At 42.9% G+C, this 22434-nt stretch overlaps 1 protein-coding gene and 1 long non-coding RNA gene across 12 annotated transcripts in view; one reads left to right on the top strand and one right to left on the bottom strand.

The window, feature by feature from the left end:
• The window catches only part of wnk1b (WNK lysine deficient protein kinase 1b), a 217388-nt gene that overhangs the window by 44168 nt on the left and 150786 nt on the right, over positions 1-22434 (top strand). For all 10 annotated transcript variants that reach the window (XM_086008883.1, XM_086008884.1, XM_086008880.1 and 7 more), the window contains exons 2-4: positions 7862-8034; positions 19124-19344; positions 20518-20675. In XM_086008883.1, the coding sequence (XP_085865009.1) occupies positions 7862-8034; positions 19124-19344; positions 20518-20675 (552 nt within the window). The remainder of the gene's footprint in view (positions 1-7861; positions 8035-19123; positions 19345-20517; positions 20676-22434) is intronic.
• LOC147106108 (uncharacterized) overlaps positions 7887-22434 on the bottom strand; it is a 34664-nt gene continuing 20116 nt past the window's right edge. Inside the window, exons 3-6 of one of the 2 annotated variants that reach the window (XR_015081358.1) lie at positions 17796-17963; positions 17241-17326; positions 8647-8753; positions 7887-7971 (exon numbers count right to left, since the gene is read on the bottom strand). This is a non-coding gene — a long non-coding RNA (uncharacterized LOC147106108). The remainder of the gene's footprint in view (positions 7972-8646; positions 8754-17240; positions 17327-17795; positions 17964-22434) is intronic. The other variant, XR_015081359.1, reaches the window with a different exon arrangement.

The raw sequence follows: 22434 nt of genomic DNA on the forward strand, positions 1-22434 counted from the left end.
CCAAGAGTGTGATGAAAGAAAAAGGCAGGTGGACACCAGGGGTGCAGACCACCCTGCCGGCCATGCACTGATTGGAGATCCCCATTCCAAACACGAGCCCACAACTTCCCCAATTCCAGAAGTGCTGGTGCACCCATCTTGCATTGCCAGGAGCTGTGGTTAAGATCTGAAGTTGTGCAAGACAATGGTAATGCCAGAGGGCTGTAAAGTGCCGAGCGGAGAGATGAGGTGCTGTTCCTCGAGCTTGTGTTGAGCTTCATTGGAGCGGGCAAAGGACAGAGGTCAGAACGCACATGGGATGGGGAATTGAAGTGGCAAGGGACGAGAAGCTCGGTCACACTCAGTCGGAGGTGTTCAGCAAAGCTGTTGCCCTGATGCAGGGATCACCACATTGTGAGCAGCGAATACAATATACTGGGTTGGGAGAAATACATGTAAATTGCTGTCTCACTCCTGCCATTTACTCATCTATTCTCCATCGCATCGCATACTATTTTTCTTTCTCCCTGACCTCTTTCCCTGACTCTCTGTTCCTCCTTATAAGCCTTTGGTTTATAACATCTAGTTCTGATGATGGGCCATAAGACTTGAAACCCAACCCTCCCTTTCTCTCTTCATAAATTCTACCTGACATGTTGTGTTACCAGCATTTTCTGTTTTTATTTAAAATTTCCAGCATCTGCAGTATTTTGCTTTGTGTAGGATCCAGATCACAGGTTTGATTGGTTTGGAATACCTGTACTTACACATTGAGGAATGTACCATTGCATATTTCCACTCAAGACTTAAGATCATCAATCTGTTTGCAAATCGACAATTCTCTTTTTTTTTTCCCCCCTCTAAGGTTGATATTGAGCAGATATTTTGACTCCGTTCATGTATGGTTGTGTGCCAGCAGTCATTGCTGAAACTTGAAATTGCAGAATGCAATTGAGCAGTTCCTCAGTTTTTTTTTATGAAGGAAGAATTCTTACAGATTATTGAACATCTGTGGAGAGAGAAACAGAACTGTTCTGATGAAAGGTCATTGACCTGAACCGTTAACTCTGTTACACTCTCTCCACCGATGCTGCATGACTCACTGCTGAGTATTTCCAGCATTTTCTGCTTTTATTTCCAATTTCCAGCATCCGCAGTATTTTGCTTTGATCTTGCTGATTATTCGTGACCAGGCTAGAAGCATTAGTAGGAGTATTTTTCTACCTTCTCCATAAAGTTAAGTATTTAGCAAACTCAAATTTTTTTATTTGGAGCTTATCAATCCATATGTAAACACTTTGTTTTGTAGCTTGCCTTTAATCAAAACTATTGAAATACTTTGCTTGTAAAATAACATTAGGAAACATTATTTTCCCCACATTTTAGTGGATAAAAACCCATTGTGAACCTATTGATAAAAGGCTCCTTTCCTGAAGGTGCTGAAATAGGTAAGGGAGAACCAGTGGATGTGGTGTATTTGGACTTTCAGAAGGCTTTTGATAAGGTCCCGCATAAGAGATTAGCGTGCAAAATTAAGGCACATGAGATTGGGGGCAAGGTATTGACTTGGATAGAGAAATGGTTGGCGGATAGAAAGCAAAGAGTTGGAATAAACGGGTCATTTTCCGAGTGGCAGGCAGTGACTAGTGGGGTACCGCAAGGATCGGTCCTAGGAGTCCAGCTGTTCACAATATATATGAATGATCTGGACGAGGGAATTGGATGTAATATCTCCAAATTTGCAGACGACACAAAGTTGGGTGGGGAGGGTATGCTGTGAGGAGGATGTCGTGAAACTCCAGTACGATTTGGACAGGTTGGGTGATTGGGCAGAAACATGGCAAATGCACTATAATGTGGATAAATGTGAGGTTATTCACTTTGGTGGCAAAAACAGGAAGGCAGATTATTATTTGAATGGCAATAGATTGGGAGAAGGGGAAGTGCAAAGAGACCTGGGTGTTCTTGTGCACCAGTCGCTGAAGGTAAGCATGCAGCAGGCGGTTAAGAAGGCAAATGGTATGTTGGCCTTCGTAGCAAGAGGGTTCGAGTACAGGAACAAGGATGTCTTGCTGCAGTTGTACAGGGCCTTGGTGAGACCGCACCTTGAGTATTGTGTGCAGTTTTGGTCGCCTTATCTGAGGAAGGACATTCTTGCCATGGAGGGAGTGCAGCGAAGATTCACCAGGCCGATACCTGGGATGGCAGGAATGACGTATGAGGAGAGATTGTGTCGATTGGGCTTGTACTCACTGGAGTTTAGAAGATTGAGAGGGGATCTCATCGAAACCTATAAAATTCTGTCACGCCTGGACAGACTAGATGCAGGAAGGATGCTTCCGATGGCCGGCAAGTCCAGAACCAGGGGTCACAGTCTAAGGATAAGGGGTAAGCCATTTAGGACTGAAATGAGGAGGAATTTCTTCACCCAGAGAGTGGTGAACCTGTGGAATTCTCTGCCACAGAGGGCGGTGGAGGCCAGTTCATTAAATATATTCAAGGAGTTGGATATCTTTCTTAAGGCTAAAGGGATCAAGGGATATGGGGAGAAGGCACGGCCAGGGTACTGAATTTGGATGGTCAGCCATGATCTCATTGAATGGCGGAGCAGGCTCGAGGGGCCGAATGGCCTACTCCTGCTCCTATCTTCTATGTTTCTGTAAATACTGGCCACCCTCCAGTATTTTGCCCACACACTTGAGTATTAGCAACTTATATGACCACATCATCACAACCCAGTCCATTCCAGTTGACGCACTTGCTGTCAGTTTCTGATGCCAATCAGGAACGTGATCTGTGGCTGATTTTTTTTTTTTCCTCCTCCTTCCTTAAGCCAGGAGTGCTGAGGCCAAGTGTAGCACCCAGCTTGAATTCAGCCAACAGCAGAGACTGGTAATGGAACTTGGGACCATAATGGTTTATGTGCCTTAGTACTACGTGGGTGGTGCCTCATGACCCTTTGGGAGACATAAATATGTTTCAAATTTTAAAAATTCACTGAGAATTGCTAACAGGCTGTAACTAATGAATTGTAGCCTTTGTTAAACCTAGTGTTGATTTCCCACAGAGTTTTGCTGAACAAAACTGCAAAATTCCATAGACTGTTAACAGTTAAAACTCAGTCTCGGAATGTACTGCCACTATTTTACATTGAGTATGCTTCAAATTATGGGCTTGTAGATATTAACACATCATACTGTCCCCATTAGTGTTCTACTGTCACTACTAGTGTATCTGGTAATAGAAACATAGAAGATAGGAGCAGGAGTAGGCCACCCGGCCCCTCGAGCCCGCTCCGCCATTCAACGAGATCATGGCTGATCATCCAAACTCAGCACCCCGATCCCTTTAGCCCCAAGAAATATATCCAACTCCTTGAATATATTTAATGAATTGGCCTCCACTGCCTTCTGTGGTAGAGAATTCCACAGGTTCACCACTCTCTGGGTGAAGAAATTCCTCCTCATCTCAGTCCTAAATGGCTTACCCCTTATCCTTAGACTATGACCCCTAGTTCTGGACTCCCCGGCCATTGGGAACATCCTTCCTGCATCTAGTCTGTCCAGGCCTGACAGAATTTTATAGGTTTCGATGAGATCCCCTCTCAAATCTTCTAAACTCCAGTGAGTACAAGCCCAATCGACCCAATCTCTCCTCATACGTCATTCCTGCCATCCCAGGTATTAGCCTGGTGAATCTTCGCTGCACTCCTTCCATGGCAAGAACGTCCTTCCTCAGATAAGGCGACCAAAACTGCACACAGTACTCAAGGTGCGGTCTCAACAAGGCCCTGTACAACTGCAGCAAGACATCCTTGTTCCTGCACTCGAACCCTCTTGCTATGAAGGCCAACATACCATTTGCCTTCTTAACCGCCTGCTGCACCGGCATGCTTACCTTCAGCGACTGGTGCACAAGAACACCCAGGTCTCTTTGCACTTCCCCTTCTCCCAATCTATTGCCATTCAAATAATAATCTGCCTTCCTGTTTTTGCCACCAAAGTGGATAACCTCACATTTATCCACATTATTGGGCAGAAACATGGCAAATGCACTATCACCCAACCTGTCCAAATCGTACTGGAGTTTCATGACATCCTCCTCACAGCATACCCTCCCACCCAGCTTTGTGTCATCTGCAAATGTGGAGATACTACATCCAATTCCCTCGTCCAGATCATTAATATATATTGTGAACAGCTGGGGTCCTAGGACCGATCCTTGCGGTACCCCACTAGTCACTGCCTGCCACTCGGAAAATGACCCGTTTATTCCAACTCTTTGCTTTCTATCTGCCAACCAGTTCTCTATGCAAGTCAATACCTTGCCCCCAATCCCATGTGCCTTAATTTTACAAGCTAATCTCTTATGCGGGACCTTATCGAAAGCCTTCTGAAAGTCCAAATAAACCACATCCAATGTATCATCCCTATATGGCTGTGCTCCATTCATCAAAAAACAGTATGCTGTAAACAAATGGAGTACTTTTGGAAAACACTCGCAACTTTTCAAGAAGTCACAAATTAAATTGAGCACTGGTATCAAAAAAAAAAAAAAAAAAAATGGAGAGGGGCTATTATTTTGCTATTTTTGTAAGTCATTTATGTGTCATTGGAATTCATTGTGTTATTGTATCGTATTACCGCAGATGATAAACTTCACTTTGGCAACAGTGCTGTAATCTATATAGGTGAAGCAGTGCAACTGTTAGAAGAGCTTTCAGAGGTGAAGCATCATCAGGGCTGCCATTTTATTCCGGCTGATTCCTGCCTACTTGCACGTCAGCAACGCAATTTACACATTGTAGGCCTGTGCGGACCTTCCCCATACATCATGAGTCATAACAATGGCTTTAAAGCACCTGTCTGTGCTGAAGTCTCTGAATCCACCCCAGTATAAACTGGGAAACTCTTCGACCTCACCATCTGACATGGCCTCACGACTCCCATTGTGTCAATCAGAGATAAGGCCCCCCCCCCCCCCGCACCTGCTTAATATCTGTTACATCGCCAGCTTTTTTCAGTTCTGATGAAAGGTCTTCGACCTGAAACGTTAACTCTGTTTCTCTCTCCATGGATGCTGCCTGGCCTGCTGAGTGTTTCCAGCATTTTCTGTTATTACAGATAAGGCCATCTCTGATCACTCCCTTGTATCCCCCTCCACCTATATCTCCTCCCCCCCCCCCCCCCCCCCCCCCCCCCCGCAACCTCCCAATCCCACTTCCTTCTGTGTCCACCCTGGAAAAAACACTTCCCCTAAGTCACTTACAACTGCACTTTCAAATCCCCAACTAGCCTTTGGCGCTCCATTCAGCATAACATTTCTGCAGCTACTGATCTGCGCAATCACACATCACCGCCACCTTTCATGCCCTTGTCCCCATTAAAACTACCACTCTCTCATCTTGGTCGATCCCCGGTATATGTCTCATATTTTAAGCCAAAGGGACGCAGATTTGAACATCTATGGTGGACAACTGGTTTAACCATTCATCGCCTGATCTGGTTGGGCCACATAAAGCACGATAGGGTCCTGCTCTCCTCTGCCAAAACTGCTCACTATTCCAGGATCATCCTGGAATGCAAAGATAACCCCCAACTTCTCATCTCCATTACAAACTGTCGTCTTAAACCCTTCTCCACACTTTCCTTCAACAACAAATGCGAAGAGCTCATTGACTTCTTTTGTCGCAAAGATTGAGACCATCAGTTCTGCTGCTTCCCTCCTTTCCCCTAGCCCACTGGGCCAAACTTCTCCTAAGGTTCCCCCCCCCCCCCCCCCCCCCCCCCCGTCCTAGCCCTGAACTCTCGGCTTTCTGTAGTTTCTCTTCTATCACCCATCATGCCCTCTCCGAGCTAATCTTGTCCACGAAACCCATCTTCTGCTGACCACCCAACTTCCCTTCCTGGTCCCCGTGCTAGCCGATATTGTTGACCGTTCCCTTTCCTCCGGTACTGTCTACTCCTCTTCAAATCTGCCGCCTTCACCCCTCTCCTCAAAAAAAAAAAAAACCCTCAGTCCTTGCAAACTACAACCCTATCTCCAACCTCCCTTTCCTAAGTGATTGAACGTGTTGTCACTTCCCAAATCCGTGCCCATCTTACCTGCAATGCCACGTTTGAATCCCTCCAATTGGGTTTCCACCCTGCCGCAGTACTGAAACAGCCCTTATCAAAGTCACAAATTACATCCTATGTGACTGACCGTGATAAACTATTTCCCCCCCCCCCCCCCTCAATCTTCCTTGACCTGTCTGCAGCCTTTGACAAAGTTGACCGCATCATCCTTCTCCAACACCACATCCGTAGTCCTGCTGGGTGGGTCTGCCCTCGCCTGGTTCCATTCTTATTTATCTGGTTGGAGCCAGAGAACCACCTGCAATGGCTTCTCTTCCTGCTCTCTCACCGTTACCTCTGGAGTCTCCCAAGGTTCTATCCTTGGCACCAATGTTCTCTCTAAGCTGCGCAGTAATGGGAAAGGGCCTGTGCAGGCCACGTGCCGGCTTCTCCATTGGAAATACCACGCATGCATGGAAATTTAAAGGGACTGTGCACTTTATTTAAAAAAAAGGCTGTGCAGAACAAGATGCAGCTTACAAGGAACACAATGCTCGGTTCCACACGTACGCTGAAGACACCCAGCTCCAGCTCACCACCACCCCTCTCGACCCCTCCACTGTGTCTGATTTGTCACCTGTTTGTCTAACATTCAGTATTGGATGTGCAGAAATTTCCACCAACTAAATATTGGGTAGGCCAAAGCCATTGTCGTCTTCCTCACCACAAACTCCGTTCTCTAGCCACTGACTCCATCCCTCTTGCTGGTGGCCCGACTGAAAATAGGCATATGTGAATGTGTACATTATTTGGGTTGGCTGTGTTGCCCTTTTCTCCCCTTCTCCTTCTCCTCCTCTTCCCACCCCCCCCCCCCCCCCCCCCCCCCACCAAAATGCATAAATATCCTGCCAACATTCATACTTTGGAATCGCTCATGAAGTCTGTCCATTCGGGTGAGGTACCAGGCATCTGGTGCTTATAAGAACTGTACACCAGTATAAGTTTCCACCGGTGGGGGGGAAAACTTGTGTGGGGAAGGGAGGAAGAGAGTTGAATCAGAAGCTTCATCAGTTGCATCATGACATTTTTCTTCTGTTGCTAGTCAACTGGTACCTTTTCTTCAAATACTAGTAAATTGCCTGTGATGTTGTGCATATGACATTTGCTCCACAGAGCCGCCTAATAACCGAAGTGTGTAGTTACATTGTGGCTGTTGACGAGGCAGAATTGAATGGGAAATGTTAATGCAGCAATTTACAATGGGAAATGTTGGCAAAGTGTGAACGGATATTGTGACAACTAGAAGTAAGGTTTATGCACAGGAAGTTTGTGTCCTATGCAATCTTTTAATAATGTACATATAATTGCACCACTCCACCATTAAATTTAAGGTCTCAATACTTTGAACCATACCTCAACAGAGTGCATGCACCAATCTCTGCTGAGGCTGCTGCATAAATGGCAATTAGTCGATATACACAAGTGGTCTGAGGTGGTTACTCTTCTTCCATTCTACTCCATATGTTGGTGGAAATATTTGCCAATAATTAGTTAAGATGAACTTGGGTATGCATTCACATTGCCTATCAAAGTTTCTCTACCACAAATTTACTTCATGCTGCAGTTTATTCAGTGTGGGTCTGTTTGAACAATTACGGCATGAGTAACTTGATAATCGTGAACCTGTTCTTCAAGAACAGGAAATGGTATTTTAGCATGTTAGCACTAGAAATGTTACATATAAACATTGTGGTTTTTATCTGCAGGTAAATTTAACGAATTTGCTTTCAGCACAGATTTCCTTAATGCTGTCTTATTGTTAACAGGATCGAAAGTTGTCGAAGTCAGAAAGGCAGAGGTTTAAAGAAGAAGCTGAAATGTTGAAGGGCCTGCAGCATCCAAATATAGTCAGATTTTATGACTCTTGGGAATCGACCTTAAAGGGAAAGAAATGTATAGTATTGGTGACAGAATTGATGACATCGGGTACTCTGAAAACGTAAGTAATAATTGTATCTAAATATTTTAAACTGAAATATCATTTATTACTTCTCATTCTTGTCATTTCCAGTTTTTTGATTTTGTTTTTGTTCAAGCCGGTCAGTATCTTGATTTCAAAACTGGAAATGCACAGCACATTTGTCAAGACCTGAAAGCAGTTGTGAAGAAGAATCTCACTTTAAACCTTGGCCTAGGTTTCTGATGTTGACTGATCTAATGTGCATTTCCAGCATTCTCTGTTGGTAGCTTAGCTTTCCAGTGTTTGTTTTTCCCTTTTTTATCTCTAGTATCTTAATTTATGCAAGTTTTCTAGGGTAAGTTAGGGAAATTTGTAATGTACTTATTTGAACATCAAAGCATTATATTCTTGAATAACTAGTATGAGTAGATGCTGTCTCATTTAAAGGAACTGTGTGCCTTAAGTGGCCTTTTTTCATTGTATATGCATTTGAAATATAGAAACAAAGTATGTACCTAAAATCCTTATCAGTCTGTCCTGCTCATCATATTCTATTGAGATGCATTAAAAAAAATTATAATCTGATGATCGGGTCTCCTAATTTTGTTTTGGGAAAGCAGCTATCTCATTTAAACGAGATGTAATGTGCACCTGAATTAGAAGTTAGTTATTCCCAGAGTTGCTGTAAATGTAAAGGAGCTTTTTGCTGTAATAAAAATCAGTTCTTCCAAGTGCTGGAGTATTTGCATAGAAAAATGCTGCAAAAAAAGACATTCTTTCAGTAAAGATTCTGAGCATTTGTAGATGACATAACAATATAATAAATAAAAGGTTCATGACCGTTTGCAAGAAAGCTACTTTTACTTCAGGAATCCATTTTACTTAGATTAGATTACTGTTTTCAATTTATCTTTAGTGTATTTGAATCATCCAAAGGGCTAACTACTTCTGTTGTCTGAAAACTTCCTGCTTTTATATTTTTTTAATGACATTTTTGCTGAAGAATTTCATTAAAAAAAAAACTTCAAAGAAGCATTATCAGCATAGAAAAAGATCCAGCAAATCTTTTCTATTGTCAAAAATAGGATCATGTCATTCACATTGCAGTACATTTTTGGGCATCTTCTCGGACTTAAACAGACTGTTCAGTCTTGGAGTCCTGTTGGACCCTAAGCTGAGTATCAGCCCCATTATCCACTCTAACTTAAAATCATCGACTTGTATTTCTGTAATATTGCCCACCTTACCCCATCTGCTGCTGAATCCCTTATTCATGCCTGTTGCACTGATTTAGAGCATAAGAAATAGGAGCAGGAGTAGGCCAATCGGCCCCTCGAGCCTGCTCCGCCATTCAATAAGATCATGGCTGATCTGATCCTAACCTCAAATCCACTTTCACTCTCCATCCCACCCAAACCCATGTGATCTCCCGGGAGAGGCGAAAAACCAGATTTAAAAACCCAATGGCCAATTTGGGAGAAAAAATCTGGGAAATTCCTCTCCGACCCATCTAGACGATCGAAACTCGTCCAGGAGATCACACTGTCCCTGTATTTCCTGCAGTACTTACCTTCTGTAAGAGGTGCTCTCCACCCCAGCCAGGAACAGGCCCAATTTACTCTTGAAGGACTCCTAGCTGGCAGCCTGTTCCTGAGGTCTCCACTAATCCCTGTGAATAGAACCATCTCCTGAAATCTAACACAGAATTAGAACACAAGAAGTAGGAGCAGGACCAGGCTACATGGCCCCTGGGCCCGCTCCGCCACCCACAGGGCCATGGCCGATCCGAACCTAGACTCGTGTCCGATTTCCTGCCCACTCCCCGTAACCCCTAATTCCCTTTACTTCTAGGAAACTGTTTATTTCTGTTTTAAATTTATTTAATGATGTAGCTTCCACAGCTCTCTAGGGCAGCAAATTCCACAGACCTACCACCCTCTGAGTGAAGAAGTTTCTCCTCATCTCAGTTTTGAAAGAGCAGCCCCTTATTCTAAGATTATGCCCCCTAGTTCTAGTTTCACCCATCATTGGGAACATCCTCACCGCATCCACCTGATCAAGCCCCTTCACAATCTTATATGTTTCAATAAGATCGCTTTTCATTCTTCTGAACTCCAATGAGTAGAGTCCCAATCTACTCAACCTCTCATATGTCAACCCCCTCATCCCCGGGATTAACCAAGTGAACCTTCTTTGTATTGCCTCGAGAGCAAGTATGTCTTCTTAAGTATGGACACCAAAACTGTATGCAGTATTCCAGGTGTGGTCTCACCAATACCTTGTACAACTGCAGCAATACCTCCCTGTTTTTATATTCCATCCCCCTAGCAATAAAAGCCAACATTCCATTGGCCTTCTTGATCACCTGCTGCACCTGCATACTAACCTTGTGTTTTGTGCACCAGGACCCCCAGATCCCTTTTGTACTGCAGTACTTTCCAGTTTCTTGCCATTAAGATAATAACTTGCTCTATGATTTTTCCTGCCAAAGTGCATAACCTCACACTTTCCAGTATTATATTCCATCTGCCAAATCTCTGCCCACTTACTTAGCCTGTCTGTCCCTTTGCAGGTTTTTTATGTCCTCCTCACTCACTACTTTCCCTCCCATCTTTGTATCATCTGCAAACTTTGATATGTTACACTTGGTCCCTTCCTCCAAATCATTAATATAGATTGTAAAGAGTTGGGGTCCCAGCACTGACCCCTGCGGAACACCACTAGTTACTGATTGCCAGTCTGAGAATGAACCATTTATCCCAACTCTCTGCTTTCTATTAGATAGCCAATCCTCCACCCATGCCAGAATATTACCCCCAATCCCGTGATTTTTTATCTTGAGCAATAATCTTTTGTGTGGCACCTTGTCAAATGCCTTTTGGAAGTCTAAATACACTACGTCCACTGGTTCCCCTTTATCCACCCTGTATGTTACGTCCTCAAAGAACTCAAGCAAATTTGTCAAACATGACTTCCCCTTCGTAAAGCCTAGCTGACTTTGTCCTATTAAATTATGTTTATCCAAATGTCCTGTTACTGTCTCCTTAATAATGGACTCTAAAATGTTACCAACCACAGATGTTAGGCTAACTGGTCTATAGTTTCCAGCCTTCTGTCTACTACCCTTTTTTGAATAAGGGTGTTACATTAGCAGTTTTCCAATCTGCCAGGACCTTTGCTGAGTCCAGGGAGTTTTGGAAAATTATTACCAATGCATCCACAATCCCTACCGCCACTTCCCTCAAGACCCTAGGATGTAAGCCATCAGGTCCAGGGGATTTATCCGCCTTGAGTCCCATTATTTTACCGAGTACCACTTCCTTAGTGATTTTGATCGTGTTTTGCTCCCCCCCCCCCCCCCCTCCTATAGCCCCCTGTTTGTCCAGTGTTGGGATATTCTTAGTGTCTTCTACTGTAAAGACTGATGTAAAATATTCATTCAGTGTTTTTGCCATCTCCATATTTCCCACCATTAATTTCCCGGTCTCATCCTCTAAGGGACCAACATTTACTTTAGCCACCCTTTTTCTTTTTATATAACTATAGAAACTCATGCTATCTGTTTTTATATTTTTTGCTAAGATCATGCCTGAACTTCTACGTCAACTCCACTTGCCCGCCCTATCCCCATATCCCTTGATTCCCTTAGTGCCCAAAAATATCTCGATTTCTGTCTTGAATATACTCATCGACTGAGCATCCACAGCCCTGGGGAAGAGAATTCCAAAGATTCACAACCCACTGAGTGAAGAAATTTCTCATCTCAGTCCTAAGTGGCTGGCCCCTTATCCTGATGCTATGAGCCCTAGTTCTCGACTTTCTAGCCAGGGGCAACAGCCTCTTAGCAACTACCCTGTCAAGCCCTCAAGAATTTTATGTTTCAATGAGATCCCCTTTCATTCTTCTAAACTTCAGAGAATATAGGCCCATTCTACTTCATAGGACAGCCCTCTCATCAATCTTGTGAATCTTTGTTGCCTCCCCCCTCTAAGGCAATTATATCCTTCTTTAGGTAAGGAGACCAAAACTGTACAGTGCTCCAGGTATGGTCTCACCAAAGCCCTATATAATTGCAGTAAGACTTCCTTGCTCTCCTACTCCAACCCCCTTGCAATAAAGGCTAACATACCATTTGTCTTCCGAATTGCTGGCTGTACCTGCATGTTAATTTTATGTGATTTGTGTGTAAGGACCCCCAAATCCCTCTGAATACCAATATTTACTAGTCTCTTACTGGCAAACATTTAAAGAAATGATTCATAATTTGCAGCGAATATATATTCCCTTAAGGAATAAAAACCCCAGGGGAAAAGTGGTCCAACCATAGCTAACGAGAAGTTAAAAATGTTAGATTAAAGGACGTGGCTTAAAACGTTGCCAAAAAGAATAGCAAGCTTGAGGATTGGGAGGGTTTGAGAATTCAGCAAAGGATGGCCAAGCAATTGATAGAAAATAGAATGAGAGTAAACTAGCAAGAGACATAAAAACAGATTGTAAAAGCTTCTATAGGTATGTAAAAAAGATTAGCGAAAGTAAGCGTGGGTCCCTTCGAGGCAGAGACGGGAGCAATTATAATGGGGAATAAGGAAATGGCAGAGACTGGAGCAATTATAATGGGGAATAAGCAAATGGCAGAGACATTAAATAAATACTTTGCATCTGTCTTCACGGAAGAAGATACAAAAAACATTCCGGAAATAGTGAGGAACCCAAGGGTCCAGTGAGAATGAGGAACTTAAAGAAATTAGTATTAGTAAAGAAATAGCACTGGAGAAATTAATGGGAATAAAAGCTGACATCCCTTGGACCTGATGGCCTACATTGTAGGGTTTTAAAAGAGGTGGCTACAGAGATAGTGGATGCATTGGTTTTGATCTTCCAGAATTCTCTAGATTCCAGAACGGTCCCTGGGCATTGGAAGGTAGCAAATATAACCCCGTTATTCAAGAAGGGAGGGAGAGAGAAAACGGGGAACTATGGACCAGTTAGCTTTATATCGTCTGCAAACTTGGATGCGTTACACTCGGTCCCCTCATCTAAGTCATTGATATAGATTGTAAATAGCTGAGGCCCAAGCACGGATCCTTGTGGTACTCCACTAGTTGCCCCTGCCACCCAGAAAATGACCTGTTTATTCCTACTCTGTTTTGTCAGTTAACCAATTCTCAATCCATGCTAATCTATTACCCCAATCCCACGAGCCCTAATCATGTGTAACAACCTCTTGTGTGGCACCTTTATTGAATGCCTTCTGAAAATCCAAATATACTACATCCACTGGTTCCCCTTTATTTACCCTGTTAGTTACACCCTCAAAAAAACTAATAGATTTGTCAAACATGATTTCCCTTTCATAAGTGTTGACTCTGCCTAATCATATTGTGATTTTCCAAGTGCCCTGTTAGATTGGTTTCCTTTTCAGATGCTGATGAATATGCTGTGTATTTACAGCATTTTCTGTTTTGATAGATGTTATACTAAGGTTTTACAGTGCACTGGTCAGCGCGCAATTAGAATATAGTGGTAATAGAAATGGAAATTATCGATGCATTGAAAGGGTGAGCTATTAGGAAAGATGAGGGAAGCTCGAGCTTTACAGTTTAGAATGCTTCTAGGTATAACTTCAGCCATTGTCTTGGGTCTCCAGCACAAACTCTGTTCACTAGCCACCGACTCCATCCTTCTCCCTGGTTGCTGCTGAACCAGACGATTTGCAACTTTGGCGTCCTATTTGACCCAGAGATGAGCTTCCGATTCCATATCCGCGCCATCAAGACCACCTACTTCCACCTCCGTAACATTGGTAGTCTCCGCCCCTGCCTCAGCTCCCATCAGATCTTTTTCTATGCCACTATATTCTAACTGCGCTCTGACCAGTGCACTGTAGATCTGGCTGCAGAAACCCTCATCCATGCCTTTGTTACCTCTAGACTCGACTATTCCTGGTCGGCCTCCCATCTTGCACCGTCTGTAAACTTGAACTTATCCAAAACCCTGCTTGTATCCTAACTCTCACCAAGCTCCGTTCACCCTTCACCCCGAGCTCGTTCATCTACATTGGCTCCCGGTCCAGCAACGCTTCAACTTTAAAATTCTTATCCTTGTTTTCAAATCCCTCCATGGCCTCGTCCCATCATATATCTAACCTGTCAGTTTACATTGAAACCCTCTCGTCCTGTGTCACATTCAAGTGTAATCGGTATTGTTAAGAAATATAATAGAGAAAAGGCCTTTAGTACCAGCTGGCATAGTTTTCAATGTGTTTTGAAATGGAATCTTGTGACCCATCTAATGTTTTAGTATAACTTTGTTGATTTAGCAATCATACAGGCTTCACAAATGTATGAATAACCTTTTAAACTGATGAATCCTGTCAATACAAACAAAAATATAAAACATTTCAAGTTGCCACTTGCACAGAGATTTTTGCATGTTGCTCTTAGTGTAAGGTATTGCAGTTATGCGTTGGTACATAGAATCTCAGTTGAGAAGCAGGAGAGTACACAGTATCTTAACTGGTATGGTAAGAATACCAGCATGACGATCAACGATTCGTGTAGAAAAAGGGTACGAGACCTACTTGAATTGAAATATGCATCGAAAACAGCGTTGATAAAGGAAAAAAATGTTGATGCGTGATACCGTTTCAGCTAAACACAAATTAAAGCCAGTTGCTTTATTCCAAGTCATAGAAATGTGACTGTGGGCTTAAAACTACATTGTCCAAACGGTCAACATCAGGGAAATCTTGGGAGAGCGCTTTGAGTCAAATAAACGCAAACCTCTTCTACAGAGCCATGATCATTTTTAGGAGTGAGATGCATCAAATTAGGCTAAATTTTTAAACCCAAATGAGTGAATCTCACTCCAAATGAATAAGACTTTGCAGGTAAGTTAAGTTCCTCTGTCCTTTTGGAAAAATAAATTTTAGACTCCAATTTGCATTCTGCCTTGTAGTTTATTGAATGTAGGTGAAGGTTGTATAGGGTGTTACAAAAACTTTAAAGACCCCTTAACGGAGCATGCTTGTGGATTGTGTTTATATATAGCAAAGTTATTTGGGAAGTAATTCATACAATGGGCAGCACGGTGGCATAGTGGTTAGCACTGTTGCCTCACAGCGCCAGGGACCCGGGTTCGAATCCAGCCTCGGGCGACTGTCTGTGTGGAGTTTGCACGTTCTCCCCGTGTTTGCGTGGGTTTACTCCGGGTGCTCCGGTTTCCTCCCACAGTCCAAAGATGTGCGGGTTAGGTTGATTGGCTATGATAAATTGACCCTTAGTGTTAGGGGGATTAAATACGTGGGGTTACGGGGATAGGGTGGGATATGTGTTGGTGTAGGGGTTACGGGGATCGGGTGGGATATGTGTCGGTGTAGGGGTTACGAGGATCGGGTGGGATATGTGTCGGTGCAGGCTCGATGGGCCGAAATGGCCTCTATCTGCACTGTGTGGTTTCTGTGATTTCTGTGAACAAGGACCGCAAGCTTCAGTGACATTTGGATGCCAGCACCTCTCCTGATCCCTATTCTCCACTCTCCACACCACCTGCCTCAAACCCCCCCCCCCCCCCCACTCCAATCGCTCTTTCCAATGTCACCCGTTGTCATATTTTCACTCTCCCCTCTGGTGTCCTTCCACCTGATCCTGACCTGGCCTCCACTTTATCCTCTTACACCACCAACTTAATGAATTTTGAGCTCGACATGATGTTGAGCTCTTCTCCTACCGCCTTCGCCTCTGTGCAGACACCCCCCCCCCCCCCCCCCCCCACCACACACTTTTCTCCTGTTTTCAGGGTTCTGAGGAAAGGCCATTTTCTTGAAATGTTACCTCTACCTTCCCCTCTCCACAGATGCTGGCTGACCTGACTGTTTTCAGCATTTTCTGTTTTTACCTGGGGAAATTATTTGTTTCCTACAAAGACGAGACCAACCAAATCCCCAGAACTACCTACAAACTGCCCTTTCAAAAAGTTATTCTCATGTTTTACCAAGCAAGGGATAATGTTAATTATGCAGTCATGCTTAACTGTTTCACATGATGCTAATATCCAGTCAAAAAGGTGGTTTATATTTAGAAGAAAATTCTAACTTTTTTTGCTGTCAGACTTTTTTTTATTTTCATTGGACTTCCTCTACTTCTCGCCCATCTTTCTACACCCACCCGCCCCCCCAGTCTGTTTTTAAGATTTATTTTGGTGGTGATATTTATCTTGCTTCTTGAAAAGGTTGGCGATTCTCTGACTTCAGAGAGACTTGTAATTTCAGATCTCTGCTTCCCTGGTCAGCTGTTCTTGGGGGAAGACATCACATGTATCCCAGAACAGCTCTGTTCAAATTTATGGAAGCCAAAACTTTGGACTGTCCTTGGAGCTGATCCAGATCCATCTGATCCCAGAAAAACTACTGACTGCATACTTCTTTGGTTGAGTGCTTTCAAGGTTGAATGGTTCCATATCAGTATCTCAGCTAGTTTGAATGGCAAGCTACTGTTGAAGTGCTGTTCTTCAACGTTCCCATTGAGTAAACTTTGTTTTCTTCCCAGCGCCACACTGCTCTTCCTTGATATAAAGGGTGGGACTTTGAGCTTCTGAATTCTATTTTGTTCTGAACAGTAACAAAATGCCTTCTATCTACTTCCAGTCCAGCATCTGCACTAACTGGTTGAATTGCCTATGATTTGACGTGCGAAGTACATGAAAATAAATCTGTAACTAACTACTGTATATCAATAGTATTATAATTTTTTTCCCACACTCTCTTCCCCTCCCCCAGGATCATTTTACATTAAAGTTGTGGAGATAGTGACAAATGGATAGCCATACTTTCCTTTTACCTCCTGTGATCTGGGTTTAAGTCCAGCAAGTTTTCTCCTTGTTGTCTGTAAGAGTCCTATTTGAAGTGCATTTGGGCAGTTTCAACATGTGTGTGTGTGAGCCCACAGCATAAAACCAGCCATAATTTGAACCAAATTGACAACATTTCCCACAGCAGCTAATCTTGTGGCCCGTAAAGTAATAAAGAAATTCACACTGGTGCAATAGGGGCTGTTGTTCTGAGCCAGACACAATAGAGGGAGCTTTGTTGTTTAGGGCTCTTACTTTATCTGAGAGGGTAAAACTTGATGAAAGAAACAGACAAATGTACCATCCCGAGCACAGGCTTGAGTAAAAATGATCACTTAAGTATAAGAAAAGTGGAACACTTAAAGGAATAACGCTGATCATGCCAAACAAATACATACCCAAAATCAGCAAACTCCGATTTATAAACATCCCATTTCTGACCTTATGTTCAATACATTAAAAAAATTATAACTGACTTCAAATCCTGAAAGGAGAAATAGAGGGGTTTACTGGGATGAAAATGCAGAAACATGTTAAAAAGGATTAGATGGGCAAAGGGAGACTGAGGAATAAAACCAAAAATAACAGTAAAATTCTTACAGTACTGCAACATTGAGGGCAGTTGAATGAGGTAAGCATAAAAGATGTCAATGGACTCCAAACTGAAGATTATCAAAAATAATAAATATTCTGAATGATTACTTGGAAGAATTCACGAGAAGAAATGAAGTCCTAGATAAGTTAAGAGTTCAAAACAAACAAATCCACAGGGAGAGAAGGTATTTATCCAAGTGTGCTATAGTAGATATGTGCCATGCTCACAATTATTGAGGGAGATGCTGGATAACTTAACTATCTTGTATATTTCTGTAAGATCACCAGTATATTGGAAACAGGCTAATGTGGTGCCCATATTCAAAATGCTGAAAAAACATTCACGGTTAGCAACAAACCCATTAGTCTTCCATTCTTTCTTTGTTTTCTTTTTATTAATTTCCAGGATGTGGGCATCACTGGCAAGGCTGACAATTATTGCCCATTCCCAGTTGCCCAGAGAAAGTGGTGGCAGGCATTTTTCTTGAACCAATGCAGCCATTGTGTTGAAGGTACTCCCACAATCTCTGTAAAATAATGGAATTGATTATCAGGAGTGAATTTGAGTATTAACCTAATAAACAGTCAACATGGTTTCTGAAGGGGATGTCTTGCCTGACCGACCTCAACGTCTTTGAGGAAGTAACAACCCAAGTGAACTACGGGTGCCCTACAACATGGTGTACCTAGACTTCTGAAAGACAGTTGACACAATTCCATGAGAGGCTGTTGGTTAACTTTAAAGCTATAAACCTTGGGCATGGTTAAGAAATTGGATAAGGGTTAGGAAATGCTGAGTACTCATTAGAGCAGTCATGTTGGGCTGGGAGGGGAAGTACTGAATGTGGTGCCCATTGCTTAGTGTTGGGACTGCTACTTATTCTAATGACTGAGATTCAGAAATTCAGTGCGAAGTGGCCAGATTTTCAAGTTATGAAAAACTGGGAGGGAAAGCTCAAACTGCAGTGAGTTGGAGAAAATTTGTAACTGGAGAGAAAAATGACATTAAATGTAGTATGGCGATACATGAAGCATTGCACATAGGAAGGAACAATAGGCAACATGCGTACTCCATGAATGATGTTGAAAAAGCTAAGAATTAACCTGAAAGAGACCTCGGAGTCTTGGTGAACTTAACACACGATGTACAACTGTGAAGAAAAACTTCTTGATTAGTCCTAAATTATTTTTTACTAGTTTGAACCCAGGTGCACTTGTCTTACTGTTCCATAAAATAGTAGTCTAGATTTACTTCATCCATTCCCTTAACTATTTTCTATATTTCTATAACCTCACCAGAATTGGAAACAGTATTCAAGCAACTGACGAAGGCAATAGAATGTTGAACGACATAACTATATGTATTATAAGTTAGAGAAAATTGTGATCAAACTGTACAATGCTCTGATTAGACTGAACCTTGAATATACTATCTAATTTTGGTTGCTGAGAAAAAAGGAAGACATTTAATGGCTGGTTCACGCATGGAACTGTTCAGATAACATCCAATGCATACATTATAAATAGACTATCAAAATACTGTTTTATTTGTCAGCAGATGGGTGCATTTGGTCTCGAGCACATTTTTTAAACATTTACAATAACAGACTTGTCAGAACGAAGATATCTGGTCAACTCATTTAAAATAGCATTTTCTTGTGATATGTCTTCTCATTCTTGATTTCAGCTATTTGAAGAGGTTTAAGGTAATGAAGATCAAGGTCCTTCGAAGCTGGTGCCGTCAAATCTTGAAGGGTCTTCATTTTCTTCATACCCGTACACCACCCATCATCCACCGAGATTTGAAATGTGACAACATCTTCATTACAGGCCCTACTGGATCAGTTAAAGTTGGGGATCTTGGCCTTGCTACATTAAAAAGGGCATCGTTTGCAAAAAGTGTAATAGGTAAGTTGATTGTCACCAAGTGAAGTTTGCTTAATAGGCTGTTGGTTTGGAATATGAAAGTAGAAAAAAGTAATTTTACAGATATGACTTTGAAATAGACGAGTGCACTTTATTGGATTGAAAAAAAACCCTGCAAATCTGTGGCCTACTTTGCTGTGCTTGTAATATTTATCCACTTCCTAATTTTTGTTCTTTAAAGATAGTTTCAGTTTATCTGAAACTATTTACAGGGTCTTATGTTCTCTTGTTTTTTTTTGCCTGGTTGTCCTGCTGCGCCCTCTTTACTCAATTTTCTGTATTCTAAGTATTTTCAACTGTAGGACATCTACTTTCCCAGCTGCAGTAGACCTAAAAGTACTGCAGTTGAACGGTAAGTGCTACAGATAAAGGCTGTGGTGAGTTGCCTTTCTGATGATTTGAAGACCAAAATTATTGAAAGTTTCAACTTTGTTTAATTATGTGGTAGTTTTCATTTGCAAGGCAACTTAGTTACTGATAAAGGGTGTAAGAAGCATAGTTGATCAGAGATTAGCTATGGTCCAGCTTTTTTTTTCCCTTTAAAAAAAACTTAGCTGATGGGAAAACCTAACTGATGGGCTTCCTTTCAGTCTGTGGAAATTGAATGGCTTGTAACTGAAACTGTAAACTCTGCACATTGGAATATTTTAACCATATTGCTTTTGTTGCAATTTGCAGCGTAAGTAAGGTGTTTGAAACCGTCATGATTTTGTTGCGTGCTGATTTTTGGAATATTGGTGGAATATCCTATGCAAGTTGCACCCCAGCTGGTCCTCCACTTCTCAGTTATTTTAAGATGGGACAATAGAAGGAGGATGAAGTTGCATTTAACCGTTCTGCATATGATGTATTTCCACTACCAAGGGCATTTAAGATTTGAGGTTTTTTTCCTGGGATAAACAGGATATTATTCATGATTGCAGGAATACTCGTTTAAATGCAAAGGGTTAATTAGATCAACTCGGTACTGTACACCGTTCAGGATGCCTTGCAGAAGAAAACTTAGGAGTTGGTAGGTTGCTGAGTAACTGAGAAGGGCTCTCCTTCGCCTCCGCTTTGTCTTCCCCCACAGGTCATCGTCCATCGGTGAGTACCGACAGCCTCTACTCACTCTGAGACAGTCTGTTAGAGTCTGAAACGTTCTTTTAATTTAAGGTACCCCTGAGTTCATGGCTCCTGAGATGTACGAAGAAAAATATGACGAGTCTGTTGATGTTTACGCTTTTGGGATGTGTATGCTGGAGATGGCAACTTCAGAATATCCATACTCGGAATGCCAGAATGCTGCTCAGATCTATCGTAGAGTAACCAGTGTAAGTACACATTGGGTTTGTGGTGCTTTGGCTACACCTCTCTCTAGTGCTACATTTCAAGTTTTTAAAAAATTTACTTTTGTAAAATGTGGTTAACTGTGGGGCAAGCAGTAGTTGTCATTTGAGTGCAGCAATATAATTTTAAGCAACACTGCTAAACAACGTTCCTGCTAAGCTGCGCGGCCATGCAGCGGTCTGGAGATCCAGCACAGGCCGCTCACTGGCTTTTCCATGGAAGAAACCATGCATGTGCAAAAATTTGAATGGGCCACGCAGCCAATTATAGGGAGGGGGGAAAATTAGAGGGGACATTGCTGCTGAATTGTTTGGGGCACGAGAATCACTGGGAGGTTCGACTAGCTTCTTTTGTTTGTTTCCATTCTGCTGTTGGGCTTCCCTAAAGAGCCACATTTGAAATAGATACATTCTCAAATAATTAAAATGCTTCACATGGTAAGTTTCTGATCTCAAATGTTACTTTTAAGTTGAGATGTTGAATCGAAGTTGGGCATTTTGCTATAGAAAGGGAGGGGAAACAGATTGACAAAGCTGCTCTTGTGTAACTTCTTGCGACGAGAACAAACCTGATGACGAGTTGCCTGGATATTTCCTCATTTGGAAAACATAGAAACATAGAAGATAGGAATAGGAGCAGGAGTAGGCCATTCGGCCCCTCGAGCCTGCTTCGCCATTCAATGCGATCATGGCTGATCATCCAAGTTCAGTATCTGGTCCCTGCTTTCTCCCCATACACCTTGATCCCTTCAGCCTTAAGAAATATATCCAACTCCTTCTTGAATATATATTTAATGTATTGACCTCTACTGCCTTCTGTGGTAGAGAATTCCACAGGTTCACCACTCCCTGGGTGAAGAAATTCCTCCTCATTTCTGTCCTAAAAGGCCTACCCCTTATCCTTAGACTGAGACCCCTGGTTCTGGACTCCCCGACCATCCGGAACATCCTCCCTGCATCTAGTCTGTCCATATAAGTTTCAATGAGATCCTCTCTCATTCTTCTAAACTCCAGCGAGTACAGGTAGACTATCCTTTATCCGCACTTCCGAAAACCAAAAACCTCTAAAAACCGAAAGTTTTTTCGTGGAGCGTAAGTCGTGTGCACGACATGACCCGAGTGGCGCCAAACATGACAGGAGTGGTCCGGGAGCTCTGCCTTTCCCTGTGAGCAGGGCAGAGGGTCACAGAGTTCCCTCCTGGGTAGGAGATTGCAGGCCGAGCCAGGTAGTGGTGAGGAGGTACCGGGAGAGTGAACCCAACAATACAGCGGCCCGTCCGATAGTCTTCTTCCCCCCCCCCCCCCCCCCACCGACCTGATTTGCGGGCCAGCTTAGTGTAGGAGTCAGCCGATATCCGGCTTTCCCACAACTGGTGAACATAAGAACATAAGAACTAGCAGCAGGAGTAGGCCAATCGGCCCCTCGAGCCTGCTCCGCCATTCAATAAGATCATGGCTGATCTGATCCTAACCGCCAATCTACTATCACAGAACCATCTCCTGAATCGAACAGAATTAGACACACGAAATAGGAGCAGGATCAGGCTACACGGCCCCTGGGCCCGCTCCGCTACCCACAGGGCCATGTCCGATCCGAACCTAGACTCATGCCCAAATTCCTGCCCGCTCCCCGTAACCCTTAATTCCCTTTACTTCTAGGAAACTGTCTATTTCTGTTTTAAATTTATGTAATGATGTAGCTTCTACAGCTTTTTGGGGCAGCATATTCCATGGACCTACCACC

The sequence above is a fragment of the Somniosus microcephalus genome, chromosome 16 (assembly GCF_052327205.1).
Source record: "Somniosus microcephalus isolate GS21.2 chromosome 16, FLI_Smic_1.0, whole genome shotgun sequence".
NCBI lineage: Eukaryota > Metazoa > Chordata > Chondrichthyes > Squaliformes > Somniosidae > Somniosus > Somniosus microcephalus.